We start from the raw sequence: 17,600 nt of genomic DNA, 5'->3' as shown, positions 1-17,600 counted from the left end.
GACCATTTGTAAAATGACATGGAATGACCCAAATATGATTTAGTGGTTGTTACATGTTTGGGCCCCATATAATGATATTTGAGCTCATCACTCATACTGTGCAGTCTTCATTTTGTTGACTAGATATTTTCATCATAGTTGTCGTCGACTACATTTTTTCAGTGACGCTAACAAAAACTTGATCAAAATGTATTGTTATTTTTATAACAAAACTAAAATTTTTCCATGAGACCAAATACAAACAGAATTACTTTGGTTGCGTTGAAGGCGGGACAAGCCGCTTAGTGGTCCAATAGGAAGTAGGATGATGTGGAGGTGTGTGGCCTTACGCATTGATCGCTTTAAATCCCATTTGAAGTGATATCTAATACCATCCGATATCAGGTTGATAAATGGTAATTCAATCTTTACAAAAGTAAAAAGCACTCTTGTGCTTTATATTTTGGTCAACTAAAATCTTAATGTCATTTAGTTGACTAAAACTACACTATAACTTAAATAGTTCCGATGACTAGTGAGGCGTTCAGGGCACGTCCATCCAGAAGGAGACTTCGAGGAAGACCCAGGACACGCTGGAGGGACTATGTCTCTCACTTGGCCTGGGAACGCCTCGGGATCCCCTCGGAGGAGCTGGAAGAAGTGGCCTGGGAGAGGGAAGTCTGGTCTTCCCTGCCAGGGATGCCGGCCCCACGATCGGGCAACGGATAGGCAGAGGAGGATGGATGGATGACTAAATTTGGACTAAAATGAAGTTGCATTTTAGTCAAAAGACTATAATTAAAGCTAAATCCAAGTTTGTCATCATAATATGCTCTGATACTGTGGCACTTTTTGTAACTATTGGCTCTGGCTTGGCGAGGAATTGTTCACGCTCCCAAATTCCAGTTAAACTGTCCTTGCCAAGACATGTCAATTTCATGTTTGTGCTATGAATAAGTGTTAATACATTTTCCTCAAAGACCATATCATGGAGCATATGTCCAATTTCTATTATGCGCCATAATTGAACATCACATCCAGATTCCAAAGAGTGTCATTTCCCTGCAGTGTTCAATTATAAATAGTCCTCAGAGTCGAGCAACCCACGATACAAGCTTGATTCCACACGCAGATCAAAGCATTTAATTATGCATAATGCTTTGGCAAGATGGGTCTAACCTCATGCTCAGGCGCTTTCTGAGTGATACAGGAATGGAAACACTCAAAGATTTTATTTATTGCCAGCTCTGAGGATTCTGAATGAATGTGTAATCAGTGAAGCACATTCCGACACTGTCATTTTTAAACCCATCTGTGGTCTTATATCACGGAGCTGGATGATGTACACAAGTGGTGCTTAAAGTGTAAGAAAACCACAAAACAAATGCATATAGGTCTGAAGTAGTGGGTGATTGATCTTAGTTCAACTAAGGTCAAAGTATTACAGATGTGTTGTAGAAATGTAAGAGTAACTGCCCTCTATGGTTGGAAACCTGGCTGAGGCGAGTCGGTTGGATTGAGAGAACTGTGAACTTAAAGATATAATGAATATTGAGTAGGTAGTTAGCCAGTAGCGAGTCGTCGCACGTAAGACAAAACCACAGGGTTTAGCTACTCTTTAAGGTCCATCGTGCGTAAAACTGACTTCCATCATGTTATACAAGCGTTGGATAACTGAAAACCACTGCAAATATTGTTGAGTTTCATTGAATTTGACACATTCAGTGAAACTCCCCTTGAATAATTGTTAAGTTCTATTTCCAAATAAATCTGTTTTGTAAAGTGCATTTTTTTTGTATGGATGCCAATATCATGTTTGGATATGATAGTGATATAAAATTATTACCAATTTCTGTCTAATTTCAGTAAATAATTCCCATGAAAAGTTTCTATTTTTTTTTAATATTGTCAAAATTCCCGAGCCTAAGTTCTTGCGGAAACTATTAGTTTAATTTAACTAAATTATTTGATATTTTACACAAAGATTCATGTTTTCTCAGGTATTTTTACTTTAACGTACGAGCCGGATTAGATGTTTAAAAGGGCAGGATTTGGCCCCCCGACCTTTAGAGATGTTGGTGATAGATGCAAAGAGTAACAACTACAAGTAACTCAAATCTAAGGTTTAGGCTAGAAATGGAAAAAAAAAGGCCTTAATTATGGGCGGGGCTCCTGAAGCAGTTAAGACACGCCCAGTCTATGCTATAAAATCTCGAAAGAACAATCTATGCTATGCTAACTAGCTGCTCAATATTCACTACACCTCTTTATTCACAATTCTTTCAATCCAACCTACTCGTCGGATTGCAGAGCCCACAGGTGCTCGTCGGAGGGGCCTGGCCAACAGTGGTGGTTCATGGGTAACCTGATGCTTACTATTGCAACTGCTTGCATGTGTGACCAATATACAGTATATCACAACCTTTATAAAAACTTTGATTATTCCTTAAATGTAATTTTGCTAAAGAAGCAGGAACTCTTCGTAGCCAGTTCAGCAAATTGTACTACACAGACAAGCCGTATTAAAATAAAAGCTTGCAATCGACCTTATTGATTAGGTGTATTTATAGGGCGAGGAACGTGTGGGTAGTAGCATCCTGTCAGGGATCCCCGGAGGTTAAACCTTGACATCATTAGTCGGTTGTTGATGAGGCGGGTTGAGAGATTAACCAATGAGATAAAGACTGCAATGGAAGCACGGGAGTGCTTGTTAAACTATAATGATGACTCGAAGGACAACAGCCAGCTCCAGCTGAAATCAATGGGTCACGTTAATCCTCCTATTATCCTCAAATATTACTAACAAATTTTACCCTTGGGGTCAATCTGACCCGAGAGATATTTGCCTCCAGAAAAAGGTTTTCAGAAATTGTTGACCAAGTTTTTGTGTCAGGCAATTTACTTGTTGAATACACAAATAAGCCCTTAATAATGAAACCTTGCCCTGTTCTCTAGCGCCACCATCAGGCCAAACGTTTAAATTAGAATGAATTTATCTTAAATAGTTTTCATCCAAATCTTCTCAAATTTACTGACAACATTAATGACCACAAGAATATGAACCATATTGGTTGTGGTGATGATAGTTAGTGTATCTTGAAAATCTTTCATTAAAGTCTTTATAATTTGGGCTGCATATTCAAGTCTCTTAAATAATTAACCATATTGATTGTTTGTGATGCCCCGCCCCACCCCTCCTTTGCTCGCATAAACATATTTATTTACCTAGTTTTATCTCCTTTTTTTGGAACATGGGTCCTCCTCAACACAGTCCTCTGTCTCAGACACATTCTCCTCTATGTCACTTTCACTGTGAAAGAGCTGTTCCAAAACCATTTTCAAGAGAGAGAGAGTGTGCAAATATCAGTTCTAACAAACAGCAAAACAAAAAAAGTCAACAATTGCTTTTTGAATGATAAACATTGAATGGGGTCAAAGTGATCCCAAGGATAATAGAAAGGTTAAGCCTGTTTAATTATTTTTTTATTGTAAACATCTCCTGATATCACAATATGTAATTCTGTACCTCAATGTCCGGTACCTGTACTCTTATTTTCTACAGATGAGAATTTTAATATTATAACTCATATTTTTTTACATATTCTATTGAAATATTAGTTCTCCATTGTTGAATATTTAAAGCATGAGTCACCATCTGTATAACCCAGTATGAACTGCGTTTGGACTGAGCCTGTGCACTTCTCCACACTAATGCACAGAGCTTGACTGATGGCTTTAATATTGACTTCACCAACCCCAAAACACATACTTAAATATAATTGTGGCCCAGTTATCTCTTTAGCTGACAGAGTTTGAAGTTAAAATGCTCACTTTAGAGCAGTCAGCTGTTTGCCTCACATCTAATACGTTTTATTGTGTTGGAAAAAGTTGGTTGTCGTAAATCACAATACTTTGAATACACTGATTTGTTTTGGCGCGTTGTTTGTCTTTTCAGAGCCGCATTCGGCGAATGTGGAACGACACAGTCAGAAAACAGTCAGAGTCTTCTTTTATGACTGGAGATATCAACAGCTCGGCATCACTCAACAGAGGTACGTGTTTCAACAGCCGACACGGCCCTCAATCACACTTTATGACTCATGAAAGAAGCACTTTGTCCTTAACACAAGGTATGGTTGCTTTTCTTTTCATTCGACTAAGGATTCTGCAAATTGATTTTTCCAATAACAACCAAAGGAAAGCTGTTAAATAATATGACTATAAAATATGAGAAAAAAACTGAACAAAATAAAGATTGATATTTTGTTTTTGTTTTTTTGCAAATATTTTAATAAACCTGGCAGATTGGAATTTGTTAATGTTTTATCTAGTTCATCTATTTTTAAAAAAAAAAAACTATTTATTTGAAAACAACAATAGATTTACAGTTTCCAGGCTAGTATATACATGTTTAAACACTACAACTGAAAAAAGGTGATAATTGGGGAAAAAAGAGGAAACTTTTTTTCCCTCCTCATTTTATTTTTCGGGGAAAATAACAACAAAAATGTTACGCTTTCATAATTTTTTTTACTATTTTTGTAAAACTTTAAAAAAAAATAATAATAATAAAATATATATATATTTTATAAAAGAAAAAAACTTAACTAAGAAAACATTAAAAATAAAAAATATATTTATTAAAAAACTATTAAAAAAAAGATTTTAAAACTATTTTGTTTTAAAAACTATTTTATTCTAAAAACAACTTTATTAAAAAAAAAAGTAAACAACTTAGAAATTTTTTTTTACGGGGTTTGTAAATAATAATAAAAAATGTGTAATATGGAGAGACATCAGATATTTTATTTAAAGAATGTATAATCATGTGGCTTATATTTTAAAATGTGAGGCCGTTCTATTAAATCTCAAATCACAGTGACTAGTTTTCTGTCATTTGATAATTGAAAAGAAATTGCCAATTACTTTGCTTTCAAGCAGGGAAATGTCATTAAACAGAAACCTTCAATATCTGCTGAGTCGTATTCTTAGACCTCTCTGTGGAGCACATTATTTAAAATGTTGTATTTTAAAGGGACAGATATAGAAAAGGGTTGTCTATGGAGTCTACCCACTAGACAACGTCCTTCCTGTGCATTTCTTCTTATCCCACCGCTCATTCTCTAAATTCACTCTGAGCAGCCACTCCTTTGACTCTAATGCATTCTTACAATGATGGATTCATGGTCAACACAGTGAGAAAGTGTTGCGATCTCAATAATTAGACACTCAGTGCAGTATCTTCAACAGCAATGGCTTTTATCAACTATATAGAGGTTCTGAGTGTGAGCGCCAAAGCAGGGCTGCAGGTCAGCTGAGCAAAGTCGACACGGTTCTTCCATAAAGACAAAAGGCGGGGGTCGAAATTATTAATGCGCTTTTTATAACCCTGGATGAAGAAAACACTCACAAGAGCTCGAAAAAGTGTGGCGGAGCGTGTGTTGGGGCAATCCCGGGTGTAATTATGACCAGATGCAAACTGAATTGCACTCATCTGTGTTGTTATTAAAAAAAAATTTGTGACGAGAGGCGAGGTTTTCTTGCTGATTCGTCCCTTTTTTTTTTAGTTTGCAGCTGACGCTCTTGCTTGAGAGCAGAGTCAAGCAATCATCTTGATAGCGTAGCATGTTCAATTTGTCCTCGCGCACATGATTATTGCCCCACAATCAGGGTGATTCCCTAAGTCACACACACACACACACACACACACACATACACACACACTGGAGAATGAGAGCAGGGCATGCTGGGAGATTCAAAGGGATACACTTTAATTAGGCTGAGCTGCTTCCATAACAACAACAATAACAGATGAATTGTTTTATTTATATATTTATCAAAAACGCTTTCCCATCCTCCCAAAACTATAACTAGCATAATTACTATCCAAACTAAAACAAACACTCCTAATATCACTGAACCCTCCTTCAAATATTGCTATGATATTTGTAGTATGTTATATTACAAACACATTCTACCTTTAGGGTCAATCTGACCCTAAAGGTATTTGCCTCCAAAAAATGGTTTTCATAAAGTAGTTGACTAAGTTTTTGTCAGGCACTTTGTTTATTTGTTGAATACATACCGTAAATATCTCCTTGATAATGAAACTTTGACCTGTTCTCTAGCGCCACCATCAGGCCAAATTTTTAAATTAGAATTAATTTATCTTGAATAGTTTTCATCCAAATCTTCTCAAATTTACTGGCAACATTAATGACCACAAGAGTATGAACCCTATTGGTTGTGGTGATTAAATGACCTTTCCTGCAGCAACACCATCAGGTCAAACTTTCAGTTTTAGAGTTATGGCGCATTCACGTCAGAAAGCAACGCGTTTTGAAGCTTTTCGTGTGGCGGACACTTTTGACGTGCGTCCGGCGCCTCCAACGCGGCTGACGCTGGAGTTGTGATTGTTGAACTTTTGGGGCATATTGCGGCGCGTCAACCAATCAGGAGCGTTCCCCAACTGTGACGTATTCAGAATAACTGGAGGCGGACACAGATGGACAGGTGCTCTTCTGCTGGAATAGAGCGCCTGAAGTTGGTGTCCTGGTAGGAGATGCGAGCACCGATGCCGGTCAGCAGGTCATCAAACTGGGCACAGGAGAGGCGGAAGTAGCACTGAAAGCGACTTTCATCCGGGCGCAGCTCTAGTGAATCCAGAAACGGCGCAGAGGTTAAAAAAAAGCCAAGCCACTCTCTGGATAATGTAGACCCGATGAACGGGAGTCGTAGGCGGCGTGTTCAGCAAGGAACTCCAAACTTTACTCTCCATTCAACCATTGTTCTCTATAGCCCTCTAACATCACAGTGCACACAATACATCCAACCGGAAACACAGCGTTCTCTGCTCAATGTTCCCCACCACTTCACTGATCGTCACAATAACATCCATTGTTTGAACACCACCAATAACAGAGAAGCCCCTCCCCTCGACATGCGTCCTGAGCATCTTCAACACTGGTGACAAGCGTACTGATTCAATGAGCACAAGCGTCCAACTACATGCGCGAGGCACGAGTTTGACGCCAGAAACACGTTTGGTGTGACAGCAGCATAAATACCTCTGGGGTCAAATTGACCCTAGAGTAACACCAATACGTGCAATATATGTTCAGCACATTGAAAAAAATATCAACATGATAATTTCATGCTTAATCAGTTGTTCCCTTCAAATTAGGACAAGTCATGAAATATGAATGATAAATATTAAATGGGGTCAATTGACCCCAAGGATAATAGGAGGGTTAAAAGATAGAAGTGTAATAATGATGTCAGAATCCCTTGAGCAATTTTCAACCATCAAACCAAACTTCTTCGATGGATGAGGTGAGTGTCGAGGTTAAATAAACACTTCTTTGCTATTAGCGTGACACATTCAGATCATTTGGAAAGAATACAACACTTCAGCAAAGTGTTTAATTGCAGTCTATACGCCTACCTTTTACAAAAGATGTTTACTTGCTGTTGATGGGAGCTCATACAGGTACCGCCCTCACAAATCTCGCATTTGGTTTCTTTCAAAATTTGAGCATCGCTATCATTTCTGACAGAAGAGCAGAAAAGATGTGTGTGTCTTGTAAACAAGAATAATTCCAGCACATTTAGTACACAGCCTAATGCATTCAAACACTCGAATTTTATTTATTTTTTTATCAACAGAGAAGGGGGGAAAAAAACAAACATTAAGGAATCGGCAGCATTGATGTTTTAAGATTGCAGGCTTCAAACCCGCCGCTAATCACTGGGCTTAGACTGTGCACAGGTTTGCATTGGTGTGCTTGCTGGAGTGTAGATGGAAAGTGATGAGTCACTCCGGCAAGTTTCTGGCTACCAGATAAGATGCATCATAGAATATTTTTCTATGAAAGAGTCAAGGCTAGAGCCAAGTAACAAAAGTCTTGATCTCATAGACTTCCCTAGTTGTCCACTGTCTTCACTACTTTGAGATGATGATTGCAGGACTTTGGAGACTACTTTAAGCTACTAATTACAATAAGATTTTTTTTTAGATTAAGTCATTGTGTATGCCTCACAGATCAATGAATCAAACATTATTTTTGCTTGAAACTTTGATTTCATCTCCACCGTAAACGCTCTGTTTTCACTTGCATTGTGGGATGTGCGGTCCCATATTTTTTTTTACTTTATTCTCACTTCTAGTTTGTTCCCGGTAAAAACACTTCTATGCACCTTTTTCCGCAACTCCACCACCCTTATGCTGCGTTCACATACGAAGCGCACCGCAGGGTACGCAGGATCAAAAAATGTCCCCATTTCACATCATACATGCGTCTGAATCGAAGCCCCGCCCACCAGCGACACATCCAACAGTCTCGCAGTGAGTTTCACTGCCTGCTGAAGCAAGGAGCTGTGCTCCTTTTTTTCCTCTCATAAACATAAACCACCAGTGGAAAAAAGCCGGTGTGATTAGCGGCTAATGCTATCCTAGCTCAGTGCCGACTTTCAAAGATGAAAACTACAGAGAGAACTTTTACCTGTTACTACCACCTCTTCGCTGATTCTCCTCCGCGCCAAATCCTTCCTTGTCTGGTCCCAGTTATAAAGGCCGTGTCATACAGCTCTAGGTGGTCACACACAGCTTCTACTCCATGGTTAAATGGGTGAACAGACCGGAGTCCGTGTTGATGGCCTGACGTCATCATCAACAAAGACTCTGATTGCGAAACAGCTGCATGAGTTCAATATTTTGAACTTTTGCGAATGTGCGGATCGCACCGCACTGCCGCGCAGGACAGATTTTGCCTCTGGGACGCATCTATTCATTGACTTAGTATGTAATCTGGACGTACGGACATTTTGTGATGCATTCGGTGTGAACACATTAGTGCAATGTGCAAAAATGTCAACAGACTGCTTACGATGGGGTTGAAAACCAACTCTCAAGTGGCCATTTCAACCTTTTACATTTTTTTCAATTTATTGATCAATGAGGCCTACACTATGGATTAATCTGATAAAAAACAATAATGTGGGTAGCAGCTTTAATTCAATGAAATTGTAATTTTAATTTTTTAAGACTTCAAATGACAGAATAGATAATAATAAAATAGATCAAAGGTGTTTTTGAACACATAAATGGAAAGACCAAATATTAGGAAGTCTCCTCTTTCAGGACCAAATGTACGACACTTCTAGCCTAGCACAATTTGCTTTTCTTTTACTGGTGGTGTTTATCATATTATTATTATTATTATAAGAGTAGCACACAAGACCAAAGTTAGCTTAATAATCTATCTTAATAAGCTAGCTGAAAAATGTATTGCAAATTAATTTGAGTTTTGTTGTGCTGTTGTGGTTTATAATATTTTTTATACTTGATCAGGTCTGATTTTTACTATATATTTCTAATTCAATAACAGAGAAATGGATAGTCCAAGCTCGCTAACTACAGTTAGCACACAAGATAAAAGTTAGCTTAATAAGCTAGCTGAAAAATGTATTGCACAGTCATATGTGTTTTCTTTTACTGGTGGTGTTTATTATATTTTTTTTTTATCTTTGATGAGAACTATTCACAATTCTAATCACTGCTGATTTTCACTCTAAATTCTGAATTCAATAACAGAAAAGAGGACAGTGCAAGCTAGCTAGCTTAATAAGCTAGTTGAAAAATGTATTGCAAAGTCATATGAGTTTTATTTTACTGGTGGTGTTTATTATATTTTTTTATACTTTATAAGAGTAGCAAGACAAAAGTTAGCTTAATAAGCTAGCTGAAATTTTTTTGCAAATTAATGTGTTTTGTTTTACTGTTGTGGTTTATAATATTCTTATACTTGATGAGAATTATTCACAGGTCTAATCACCTCTGATTTTCACTCTAAAATTCTAATCCAATAACAGAAAAGAGGATATTCCAAACTAGCTAACGACAGTGAGCACGCTAGACTAAAGCTAGCTTAAAAAGCTAGCTGAAGATTTTATTGCAAAGTCATTTGAGTGATTTAATAGTCTGTTGTCAGTTTGGATATTTCAGCCTATTTTCAGTCCCTTAAAGTGTCCACTAGTGATTTATATGAAGCTAAAATAAAGAAACCTATTGTCGGTGCAAAACCGAATGAGATTATGAATCTAAGTAATGACAGTATCCTGTCTGGATCAATATTGTGCTGGTGTTTTCCCAAATTATTTTTCAATCTCTGACACACAGCTACAGGCTACAGTAATGGATGGCATTAACAGTAGCATCAGCGCATTTTTCATCTGTTGCCATTAGCCTTGTCAGCTCTAACCCTGCCACTTTCATGTAGCTAAATCGTCCACGATAACAATGTGATCATTTGGATGTTATTGGCTGTCATTGCTAAGCTGCGTCTGCCCAACTGATGTGTGTTTTCTTTCTCTATATATCTCTGCCCACCTTCCTCTGTCTGTCTCCGTCCCTCTTCTGATTTTTTTTCTGTCCGGCTGTCTGGCTGCTGCAGGGGCTAACCATCTTATACCTAATGCACTCCTACGTCCTCATGGCACTAACAATCCCTATAATACATTGCTTGGGGAATCGGCAGTCTATAACAACCCTCTGGGCATGTACAACACGCAAGGTGTGCTATAGCTACCTTTCATTCTCTACATTGTGATAAGAGCAGTGTTTTTTTGTTTGTTTGTTTTTTTACGAAAAAAGTTTGGTCCTGGAAAGTATGAGGTTCCACGTCTTTGTTATGGTTCTTTAACAAAGTATGTAAATTTGGATGTAATAATAAACAGTCTTTTATTATACTAATATAAGTTACCCTCAAGACTTTTTACAGGGCTTGATTTATATGAAGAAAAAGACACTGCTCCTGATGTTTTGTGTTAGCGTTCAGCAAATGATGTAGCTTTGATCATAAAAACTGTGTTGTTTTTAGTAGAATGTATCTTAGGCTCTGACCAGGGCATGCAGATCAATTACATGAGATTGACTTTAACACGTGGAGATATCAACGTCGATTACAATAAAGATGAAGTCCTTTAAAGTAAGAATGTATGCCCTCACAGAGCGTGATACATTACTAATCATTTATACTATTGCTCTTATTGGTGTCAGTTCTGCTTGTGTGAAGTCTTTTTATGTTCAATCCTCTCTTTTTATTTGTTTGAATCTTGTTTGATTGTCAAATTGGTCAATTTTTTGAGGTCAATACTATTTAGATGTACATTTGACTTTGCATCGTTTTCTGAATTTGAATATATCCGCATATCGGTGTTATCCTTTGCTTGAGTGCGACTGAGGGAAAGGCAGTTTTTTTTTTTCCTCTCGCTCTCTCTCTGCAACGCCATTATTATTTTATTTCATCTCACTGCAGTCAATATGAGATTGCTCCGTGAGTTTGTAAACCGCAGAATTTTCTGTAAAACTGTTATGAGACCTCTGATCATCAGATAATTTATGTCTGCAGTACAAGTGCTGCTCGTGATGGAGAGCTGTAATTCCCATCGGAAGCTGAAGATTAAAAAGACAGACGAGGAAAAAAAGGAATATGTGCAGGGTCATTTGTGTTGCCGCTCGGAGATCTTATTCTCTCACATTTTTAAAAGCAAGATTTTTCCACGTTTCAAATGCGTCATTGGAGATCTAAAGACTTTTATAGAAAGTTAAACAGGCTGTGAATAAAAGTCTCTAAAGCAGTCAAACCTAAAGCAAGGTCTCATTCCAATTAAATACAGTAGATAATACATAGCTTATCTGAAAAATAGAAAAAAACAATGAATAAACAGTCAAATATTTGTGTAAAATAATACAGGTCAGTTGTTTTCAGACATTGCATAAGATTCAAAAAGCATAAAAATAATACAAAACATGTTGAAAAGTGTTAACAATAAAAGCAAATGAACAACTATAGTAATATTTTGACTGTTGGTTAAAAAAAACATTACTTGCACCTTATAAGAGATCCTCTTTCGAGGAAGCGTTGCTGTTTACGTCAACATCGTCGGCATATAGCACAATAATTGCCTTTGTTAATTTTCTATTACCAGCGTTTGTTACTTGTGCTACTTTATTATTTTATTTTCAAACCAATCCTAAAAACTTAAGATACGTAGTGATATTAAAACATTAATAAAAACAAAAAAAATTATTGGTGCATCATCATCTTTTTGTATGCTACACCTTTCTTTCTCTCTCTACCTGTCACTTTTATGCTTATTGTGTTTTCTTCTTTCCCTCATGCTGTCCCTCAAAGAGCCCTACAGAGAGACAAGTATGGGAGTCAAACTAAACATTGCTTATCAAATGTAAATGACTTTGGCTTTACTCTTCTTTTTTTTTTTTTTTTGATGTTGTCAAAGGGGCAATTGAAACACAGTTATTCCCCTTGGATGGGAAGTACCTTTAAATGACAAAAGCCCCTCGTCATTTCAAGCAGACTTAAAGAACGAAAAGAAAAAAACACTTTAAGTCACATCATTGAAAACATAATATAATATTTACAAGCTGATTTAAAAAGTACTTGGCTTTTGATCATTTTCATAGCAACTACGGATTGGCAGAAACACTTCAATTACAGACAATATTAGACTCACGTCAGCATTTCATAAGGCACGTCAACATCAATGGGACCAATACCATTTCTTGGTTCCTGTATTTATATATTCTTCATGCTCAATATTTTACTGCATATTCACTTTGATCAGGCGGCTTGTTTCAAGGTCTCTAAAGTGGGGCCCGTCAAAATTTCTAAGAGGTCAATCTGAGAGTTTAGACATTTAACAAGCTACATGGCCTTGTCTTGGGGTGGTTACAATTATCATCAAATCTTGGCTTTTGATGTATTGTTGGCATTGTTAAATTGATGAAATCTGAAGACAGGAGAACAGTAAGTATGTCTCCTGCCACAAGCTGGATTTTCAAACAACTTCACGAATGTTAGTTATGTTCACATGAATATAAGCACTATTCCTTAATGCTCACAAAGGGACAATATGGTGGGGGTCTGTCTAGTCATATGGCTTGTGCTTGGTTTGTCTTGCACCAAAAGCTTTTACTTGCACGGCCTTTTTTTTGGATTTGCATGCCATTTTGTGTACTGTTTTTTTGTGCTGTGCATATATATCAGTGTCGCCATCATCACCATTAACCTGTTAATTGTAATGAACTTAACTTTGAAAAAATCTGGAAGGTAAGTGTGTCCAACACTTGCTGTTAATTTTCTGCTTTGCTTCTAATCCAAATGCTGCAGGGTTTATATTCCCAAGTGCATTTTATAGAGCTACGAAGGTCAGGACCTTCTTCAAAATAAAAGAGCTCCAGTATATGATGGGTATAATTTGTGTTTGTTAAAAAGCCTGGCATTTAGTAGTGGTAATTACATCTCATTAGTTTTCACAGTTCTCATTCAAACACTCTGCCCCCCCTCCCCCAACCTGTGTCTGTCATTCCAGAGGGAATCCTGAACAATGCCCGGGATACAAGTGTCATGGATACTCTACCACTGAATGGTAACCATGGCAACAGTTACAGTATTGCCAGCGCTGAGTACATGAGTGACTGTGTCCAGATCATTGATCGGGGCTATAACCACAAGGAGACCACCCTGGAAAAGAAGATCCTGAAAGAGCTCACCTCCAATTACATCCCCTCGTACCTCAACAATTCCCATGAGCGCTCAACCGAGCAGAACCGGAACCTCATGAATAAGCTGGTCAATAACGTCAGCAATGGTAGCAAGGACAGCGGCTACGGCATTGGCATGGGAATGGGGATCGGAATGGGCATGAATGTGGCACTAAGCCTAGACGACCACCCCGCCTTTGGTCCACACCACGACGAAGGCCTAGGTCTGGAGTTGATTCGCGAGGAGTCCAATGCCCCGCTGTTGCCACAAAGGCCGGCGCCGTCCCTGCAGACGGTGGACAACCTTCACAACCACATCCACCAGTCAGTGCCGCTGCCCCTTCCTCTGCCTCACCATCCTTTCTCTTCAACCACTACGTCCTCCTCGTCTCGGAGAAGGATTCCACAGGAAAACAACGAAAGCTTCTTTCCCTTACTCCCCAACGAGCATACCGAGGACAGGAGCTCGTCGCCCACTCACAACCATCAGAGAGACTCTCTTTACACCAGCATGCCCATGCTGCCCGGCCTGCCCGATGTGTCGGCAGAATCTGCAGAAGGCTCGAAAGACGGCGGAGATACCAAAAGCGCAGAGACCAGCTCAGACGATGTTTACTACAAGAGCATGCCGAACCTAGGCTCCCGTAACCACCTCCATCAGCTGCACTCCTACTACCAGCTAGGACGAGGGAGCAGCGATGGTTTCATTGTTCCTCCAAACAGAGAGGATGTATCTCCAGAGGAGGCTCACCAAGAGCCCTCGCACCTGGTCACCAGCCTATAGACCCAACCTCGCCTCTCCCAACCCTTCCGTCTCTACGGTCTTACTCTCTCGCTCCTGTTGTTCCCTTGTTCATCAGTCGTTGGCAGTGGTAGCCTTTTTTTTTTCTTTCTGTGTCCTGAAGACTACAGCAGAGAAAACATTTGGTACTCTTGCTTCTACTTACCACAGATGGGATACCTGTCAAGAACGAGGGAATTGATGTGTGACAGTGTTTGCTTAGACTTTGCAGGATGTTGATGTCGAGTCGTCTCCGGTTCCCGACCCTAGCAAACCCCTGTGTGGTTTGAAATGTTTCGTTTCAATGTGAAAAGAGAGACATTTTCTCACAGAGGATGCTCAGTTGTCAGTGATGTCATCTGACAGTCAGCAGGAGAACTGCAAAAGCCCTTACCTACGTCTAAACTGTAGACTTCACCAGAATAAATGGGAGATTTAAAAGAGAAAAAAGGACTATTTTATTATACTTTGTGTATCTGCATAGACTTTTTGGAAAGATTTTCTTCCTCTTTGGTGAGTTGCAGCACATTTCTTTTGCTGAAGTGTTCCTTCGATTTGAAAAGACAAAAAAAAAAACAAAAAACATATGAACACATTGAACAACCACAAAAAGAATTATCCATCGTATGCTTTCAAGCCTAGCTGTTCTTTTTCCTTTCATTTACTGTAACAACAGTTGTTAAGAGGGAGAAGAAAACTAATAAGAGAATTGAGATATTTCTATGTAACTGTACAGATAACTAGCATTGCACATACTATATGCTTATTTTGTTCTAAACAAACCCTTTGTCTCTGTAAATGTAGTGAAAAGGAGCAAAGTTTGTTCTGTTGTGCTTGCTTTCCTAGATTTCTGCTACCTATATGATTTCGTTTTCTGTTTTTCCGGCTTTATAAGAAACTTAAAAAATAACTTGTTTTGTACCTGTTAAAACGTTTCATATTTTGATTTCAAATTTTGTTTTAGCTTTTCCTCCTTTGTAATCCTTTATTTTTTTTTTTCCTAAAGTGTGTATAGAGGTCCAACTAAATCTGAAGATGTCCCTCTAAAAGGTTGATTGTGCATTCAGCTTCCATATTGGCATTCAGAAGATGATTGTTCTGCTCTGGAAGGCAACAGTTTGAACCTTGATGAGCACTAGGCACTTGTACAAAAAAAAACGAACGATGGCTGTTTTACTTATTAAAGTAAGAGCTTTTGGAGTGCGAGTAACTGGAAGTGTTTTTTCTTCTTCAAGGAGAAACGATATTTATTTATTTCTTAGATCAACAGTAATAAAAGATGATTGACGTACGTTTAGTGGCACAAAATCCATTTTTTAATATCGGGGCTATAATTCTGGCTTTTTTTTTTTTTTTAATTTATTACTTTTTGTACTGGTTTCCAAGTTGAATGATCTAATAACTAATATTTGTTGTAACAGTGAAACTTGTTTGCCAACAAATAAATCACTGATTGAGATTCATTACCTAGCTCAGACGAAAGTTCTGGTGTTCCGTCTGGATTTCAGAAGAATTTCATTTGGATAAGAGCGAAGGACTTAACCGACCTTTTGTGTTCCTCATTAGCCCTCAGTCCATCTTAATGTTGGCCTGGCAACAGTGGATGTGCTCTGTATGATCTGGTCTGCTTTTCAATAGAAGCAGTGATTTCATAAGATGTAATAAATATTTCAATATCATTGCTGTTGTGACCAATGAATTTCACACGTAATGTTAGGACCGAGAGGAGGCGTGCAAGGCTGCTGGACCGTTAATACAGGTAAGAAATGCATATGTACTGTGCATTACACACACACACGCGCACACACACATAATGCATAGATGTATGGATTTACATATAGACCGATTTGTACTTTATTTCAATGGAATAACAGTAGCAAAAAAAAAATAAAGTAAGGAAAATGCATTGGAAAATAAATGGAAGTCTGTAATGCTAATGGAAAAAAATTGCAAGTCGACAAAACGAAAAGCACAAAAATAAATGTATAGAACATTTCTCAGATTTTATACACGGTTAAAAAAAGAAAACAAGTAAATGAAATTGCACTAACGTACCGTAAGTGAAGGTTATTTAATAAGTGTAAATGTATCGATACACAGTGTAGTATATATTACTGTATATACAATAACAAGTGAAAAAAACAAATGCTTTGAACAATGTTGTTTTTGTTACATGTATTAAATGTTGGCACAAATCTTTCTTGCCAACAATGTTTTTAAACAAAGCCTAAAAAACCAGTTTTTACAAAAGCTTTCTGCGAAATTGTGTTTCATTGATTTTTATCCACCGTTGGTTTTATTATTGCTTTTATCTGTTGAATTATTATCACTGCCTTTGTCTCTGTAGCACTTTGAGATTTCAACATGTAAAGTGATTCAACAAATTAAAGTTGTTTCAATTGAGACAAAGCAGTTAAAAACAATTTAAAAATATAATAATATAAAAGATAATATTGCAAATTAGAATGAACAGTGTTCAATCTTAAAGACTTAACAGACTCATTACAGAAGTTTAAAACTAATCTGTTCAAACTTGCTTTTCCTTAACCTTTCTTTTTTTTTGGTTTCTTTATTTCTCTTTATGTTTGTTTTATGTAAAGCGGCTTTGAGTGCCAACAAAGCGCTATATAAAAGTGATGCATTATTATTATTATTATTCCTAATGAAAAGTAACTAAACTCCATAACCACGTTTATTTCTGTTAAAAACCAATACATTTAAGTATGAAATACTCGTGTTGTTGGTTGATTGTAATCCAGCTTTATTGTATTTTTAATTTTGCCGTATTTTGTTTCTGACTGCCCTCTGAATACAACCTGTTTATCACAATCACATTTTCCTATTGGCTAAGATGATGGCCAATGACGTTTTTTTCCATGAATCACCACTGTTAGCCCCGCCCCTCCATTAAGAACTACCACCTGTTGACTCTGTGGTGATTAGGTTGGATTGAGTGAATTGCGAATACAGAGATATAGTGAGTATTGTTCTGTTGCCACCTTATTTTGTCTTGATTATGCAAAATAGGGACTTCATTTTTTTCATATTTACAACTTTTCCTGCAGTCCTCTCCCTATCTATGTGTGCTTATTATACCTATGCAGCCTGGTGCATGTAAATATAGCAGCAGGAGGACAGTGTGGGTCTAGCCCACTCTCCTGGCAAAAGCTGCACTGATTAATGGCTGAGTCATTGTGAGAAAGTGCCAGAGACGTGTTGCTCATCTTGTTACAGTCAGAAACCTGTGTTTGCTGGTGCTAGAGGTGATACTAATTG

The 17,600-nt window shown here is 37.8% G+C and overlaps 1 protein-coding gene across 9 annotated transcripts in view; it reads left to right on the top strand.

The window, feature by feature from the left end:
* LOC114480492 (adhesion G protein-coupled receptor L3) overlaps positions 1-15,524 on the top strand; it is a 372,070-nt gene extending 356,546 nt beyond the window's left edge. For 3 of the 9 annotated variants that reach the window (XM_028474684.1, XM_028474685.1, XM_028474682.1), the window contains 4 exons: positions 3,935-4,031; positions 10,431-10,550; positions 12,174-12,191; positions 13,372-15,524. In XM_028474684.1, the coding sequence (XP_028330485.1) occupies positions 3,935-4,031; positions 10,431-10,550; positions 12,174-12,191; positions 13,372-14,327 (1,191 nt within the window). In that variant the 3' untranslated portion in view covers positions 14,328-15,524. Of the gene's footprint in view, positions 1-3,934; positions 4,032-10,430; positions 10,551-12,173; positions 12,226-13,371 lie in introns of all 9 variants that reach the window. The other 6 variants (XM_028474691.1, XM_028474688.1, XM_028474689.1 and 3 more) reach the window with 5 other exon arrangements.
* The last annotated feature ends 2,076 nt before the right edge of the window (positions 15,525-17,600 follow it).

Source organism: Gouania willdenowi, chromosome 18 (genome assembly GCF_900634775.1).
Source record: "Gouania willdenowi chromosome 18, fGouWil2.1, whole genome shotgun sequence".
Taxonomy (NCBI): Eukaryota; Metazoa; Chordata; class Actinopteri; order Blenniiformes; family Gobiesocidae; genus Gouania; species Gouania willdenowi.
This window is presented reverse-complemented; position numbering and strand designations above follow the sequence as displayed.